The sequence below is a fragment of the Pipra filicauda genome, unplaced genomic scaffold (genome assembly GCF_003945595.2).
Source record: "Pipra filicauda isolate LSUMZ 115617 unplaced genomic scaffold, ASM394559v2 scaffold205_size1947385_pilon, whole genome shotgun sequence".
In the NCBI taxonomy this organism is placed as follows: Eukaryota; Metazoa; Chordata; class Aves; order Passeriformes; family Pipridae; genus Pipra; species Pipra filicauda.
Window position 1 is genome coordinate 206,105 of NW_024104316.1, and position 4,988 is coordinate 211,092.

Below are 4,988 nucleotides of genomic sequence, written 5' to 3' on the forward strand. Positions count from 1 at the left end.
TAACCTGAGATTCCCGTCGGATCAAAGCCGAGCCTGCTTTCTAAGCATCAATCACCCCCATGGCTTCCTGCTGGCTTTCAGCACTTCGAGTGTGCTGGGTGTTTGCTCAGTGCTAAAATAAGGCCCCTTATTTTCCCTATTTGGGTTTGAAAGGCTGGTCCCAGGTGGGCTGTGGCTTCGTGCAGCCCTGGCAGCTCAGCCCCAGCCAGCCACGGCACTCCTGCCCAGGGTCCCACACAAAGAGGCAGCTGGAGCAGGCAGAGCTGAGCTGCCCTCACTGGTACTGCAATGTCAGGGGCACCCCTGGGTGCCCGGCATCAGCACCCTGCCTGGAAAGCAAGAGGCAATGGTGAGGGGCAGTGTACCCCCTGGGGCTGTCCCCCGGGGTCTCTGTGCTGTACCCACACTGGTTTCGTAGCTCCCTGCATCCCTGCCCACAGTCTGTGCCCACCGAGCTGTGGTGATTTGCCAGCAGAGCCCCCCAGCTGCTGGGAATTGTGTCTGTGTGAAGGACAGGTCACACCCCCAGCACTGCTCCAGAGGGGACGGTGAGCCCGGAGCGAGTGCTCTGAGGAGCCCTGTGCCACCAGAGAGGTGAGAGGGGGACTGCAGTCGTCCACAGGGTCCCCTGAAGGCGAAGTGCTGGGTGGCTGCACCACGGGCAGGGGGAGGCTGATGCGGGTCCATCCCAGGCTGCCCACGCGCGACTGCAGCCACGTGTTCTTCAGCAGGGAGCCGGGGCAGACCTGTGCCAGGTCACCTCCACGAGAGCTGGCTGCTGTCCTCCTCGCCTGCCTGGCACCAGCCTTGAGTCACTGCCAGTCACCGGCACCAGCCCTGGCACCAGCCCACGGCTTTCAGGAATAGGCACGAGGCACCCCGGGTGTCAACAGGATCAGGTGCCTCCAACACATTGTCCTGAAAGCTGTCAGCCTCCATCCCTCCTTTCCAGGGAGCCCTGTCCCCCACATGCCCACAGTGATGCTCAGCCATCACCATCCCACCGGGGAGCATCATCTCCGGCCCTGCCTGGAGCAATGGAGCTGACGCTGACTCACCTGGGTTAATCTGCCAGGCAATCTCGGGGTGATTGCCACGGATATGCCCGGGGACAGAGCCAGGAATCCCACACAGAGGACATGAGCGCCAAGGGGTACAGCTCTGGCATGGCAAGGGCTGGTGAATAAATGCTGTGCAGGGATCTTGCCCGTTTTGCCGGGCTCTAGGGAGCAGCGTCAGGCTCATTAAAATGATGGGGAACCTCCAGGCTCTCCCAGCAAAATGGAGGGCAGGGGCCAGAAGGCAAACTGAGGCTGGCAAGACCTTGTCACAGGGGGTATTTAAGCAGCAGGAAGGTGCCCCTGGGATCCCGGCTCTGCACCTTATCACCCTGATCACAGGCTGCTTCTGTCTGATTGTCAATCCACCGCTCCAGCCCTATCCCAAAATAATTACAGGATGGCCCAGGAGCAATGCAAGATCTCCCAGAGCCCTGATCCCCAGTCCTGCATCACCTGGAAGATGCTTTATTCCTTTATGCAGGCAGGAAGGAAAGAAGGCAAAAAGAGCTGAGAATAGATACTCGAGAATTTTTCCTGCCCGCTGTCCTCTCATGGCAGAGATTGTTCCGTTCCCTGAGCATGGGCTTCACCTTCCTTCCCCCAGGCTGGAGGAGAAGAACCACTTTGGAGGGGCCACCTGTCCCTGCATCCCTGGGCCACCATCAGCTGGGGACAGGGACAATCTTTGCCTGGGTGTTCAAGGGTGCCAGGTGGTGGGGGAGGACACAGCAGCTGCCAAAGTGCATTGTTGTTCCCCATGCATCCATCTCAATGTGGCAGGAAGCATTTCCCTGGGCATATTCCTGTGCTGCAGAAGTGCTTGGCTGGTTATTTCGGGAGCAGAGCAAGTGCAGGACCCCAGGGAGATGAGCCCCCTCTGCCATGACACCGACACAGCACGGGGCTGTAGCAGGGGTGGCAGGTGTTCCCCACTTGCACGTGTTCCCCACCTGTTTGTTTCCCTGCTCCTGCAGGAGCGACTTGGCACATGCCTGGCCCTGGCACCGGCCCCTGCCATCACGCCCCAGTGCATCAGCAGCAGTGTGACACTCATGTGACCTCGCGGGGCTGGCACACCGGGGCACCAACGATCTGCTCCAGGGGGGCAGAGATGAGGAAGGGGCCCATCTGCTCTGCCTTCTTCAGGCTTTTCCACATCCATTTCCCACCCTGGCCTGGCGAGGCTGGAGGAGACGCTGGGTTGGGGCGCTGGCAACACTCCCCATCGGGTCACCCAACAAGCTCCTGACAAGCCCAGACAGCTGAGTGGTAAAAATACTCCCTGGGCCGTTGTTTCGGCTGGATTAGCATCGACAAACCACCTTAGCCAGGCACCACAGGCAAAAGCCCAGCCAGGATAAAACTCCAAGGCAAAGGAGTCTTGAAGCAGGGGGCAGCTGGGATGGGGGGCCACCAACACCAGGGAGCACACAGAAACCCCAGGGGTCAGGAGGGTGGATGCTCCACGGCTGGCAATGACTCCTGCACACAGGGTACTGTCCCCACACCCAAAATCTCAGCTAACATCTTTTTTTTTTTTTTTTTTGTGCCTTCCACCCCAAAAACCCTCTCTACTCTTTCGAGTGGGTGGGTAGAACCCGCCGGAGGAGTTGACCAGGGTGATGGCAGCTTGCCCGTCCCCCTCCTCCCCTGCACGCCCGGCTAATGGCGCACGGAAATGAATTCAGACGAGTGGGATGGAGCACCGCAGCCAGGAAGGAGACGGGCCCCGAGGTGCCACGCACGGCGCCGAGGGGACGGGGGTGCCGCCGTCCTGGGGCGCTGGGAGGGCACGGCAGGCTCCGGCCAGGCCAGTCCAGCTGGTTGCTGCTCCTGCTCGCGGGGAGGGTGTCAGAGCCACAGGACAGGGGCTCGGGCAGGGACTGCATCCCTGCCACCTCGCTGTGCCAGCTCGCCATCACCCCACTGTGCCAGCTCTGAGAGGAGGGGACTGAGATTTCCCACCAGTGGTGGCACTCCCGGGATCAATGTACTCCCTGAGGCATCTGGGGGCTTGGCAGATTGATTTGGCATCAATCAATCAATCAATCAATCAATCAAGGGCTGAACCGCGGGGGCTCCCTGGGTGCTCCCCTTCAGCCCCCAGCTCCTGGGAGCAGAGCAGCACTCCCAAGGCAGGTGTCATCCGTGTGATGAGATCTGGCCGTTCTCTGCACCCCCCCCAAGATCTCAGTAGAGAGGGATGGTCACCCCGCCAGCCCTCCCTGGTGCCGCAGCACCCCCGGTGGGAGCCCCGGGTCACGCTGGGCCGCCCGGGCAGTGAATCAGCAGCGCCCGGGGCAGCAGCCGGGCTGAGCCGTGCGCAGGCTGCAGGGGCGGAGGTTTTGCACTCGCTCCCGCCTGGCCAAGGATAAATAGGAGGCGGCTGCGAGTCCTGCCAAAGCTTCTTCCCATTGCCCAACGCGCCCGACAGCCGGCACCCAGCCCAGCCAGACATGGACTCCCAGGATTGCCCTTGCGCCACGGGTAAGCCAGAGCTTCCCTCCGTCCCGGGGCAGCGGGAGCCCGAGCATCCCAGCGGGAACACCGGCACTCCCGCCCGACGGCCTCCTCCGACATTCCCGATGCTCTCTCTCTCGCCGGCTGGGCCGGCTGCTGAAATCCTCTCCCGGCACTGCGATGTCACACTGGGAGCCTCTCACTGGGAAGCGGCTGGGAATGCCTTGACCTCCCTGCTGACTGAGGCTGAAGCATCAGCGGATGCTCCGAGGGGCGGCAATGCTCTCCCCCGCGGATCCCTGGGATAGGGGGATCCCCTCCCACCACCTCCTCTCAACTCCTTTTTCTCCTTTTCTTTCTGTTTTAGGTGGCACCTGCACCTGCGGGGACAACTGCAAATGCAAAAACTGCAAATGCACATCATGCAAAAAAGGTAAGAGGGATGTCTGAGCCCCCAGGGGGGCAAAAACACTCAGGGGGTGTTTCATATACATCCCAAGTACAGTGAGAATCCCACCCCCTTGCCGGGCAACACAAGCCACCCAATATCACCTAAACCCTCACTGGCACCTCAGGCTCAGCACAAGGGGATGCCTGGGAAGGAAACTGGCACTGGGATTTCTCTCTGGGTGCTTCTGATGCTGTCACCCCCAGCAGAGGCATGTGCAGGAGGATTTGCAAAGAGAGGGACTCGGGGGACCCCAGTGAGCCCTTTGGGGTTCCTTGCCCTTCTGCTGCCTCTCCAGTGCTGGCCCTGGCTGCACAAACACCCTGGGAGATGCTGCCAGGGATGGAGATGCTGCTGTAAGGGAAGGACGTGGATACATGGGATGTTGTAAGGGAAGGACGTGGATACATGGGATGTCTCCAAGCCAGCGGGACCCTCCAAACCCCACCCTGAGAGTCCCCAGGAAAATATGTCCCTAATACATTTTTCTCTCTCCCCCAGGCTGCTGCTCCTGCTGCCCGGCGGGATGTGCCAAGTGTGCACAGGGCTGTGTCTGCAAGGGACCCCCCTCTGCCAAGTGCAGCTGCTGCAAATAGGGGACCCTGGCTGCACATCTGGGGGGATAAAGAAGAATAACCTTATTGTGTATGTTGGTTGTCTTTTTTTATATGTGTGTTCAGATTTCTTTAGTGTTTGTCACCTAAATAAAGTGATATGTATATAAAGGTCCATGAGGAGCTTGGCACTTCTGTTGGATGGGGCGGTTTCCCAGGGGAGCGGGAGGGCAGCGTCTGTGGGCGGTCATGGCAAAGAGCCTGCGTCTTATTTTCTCTCCTTTCTTCCAGTCTTGGCTCTGCTCTCCCTGCCAGCAGTTCTGACTCTTGTTTTAACACTTGTCCTACACAAGGGATTTTTTCCCCCCCCCCCCGCCCTGTTGTTACCCAAGGGCAAATCCCATGCTCTCTCCTCCACCAGAGATCCTCGGGGCTAATGAGCAGCTCATTATTACAAGCTTTCAC

At 59.9% G+C, this 4,988-nt stretch overlaps 1 protein-coding gene across 1 annotated transcript; it reads left to right on the plus strand.

The window, feature by feature from the left end:
- The first annotated feature begins 3,440 nt into the window (after positions 1 to 3,440).
- Positions 3,441 to 4,698, plus strand: LOC113985410 (metallothionein-1). Its single transcript, XM_027716171.2, has 3 exons — positions 3,441 to 3,548; positions 3,889 to 3,954; positions 4,471 to 4,698. The coding sequence occupies exons 1-3, from the start codon at positions 3,518 to 3,520 to the stop codon at positions 4,563 to 4,565; spliced, it is 192 nt and encodes a 63-aa protein (XP_027571972.1). The 5' UTR covers positions 3,441 to 3,517; the 3' UTR covers positions 4,566 to 4,698.
- Positions 4,699 to 4,988: the final 290 nt, after the last annotated feature.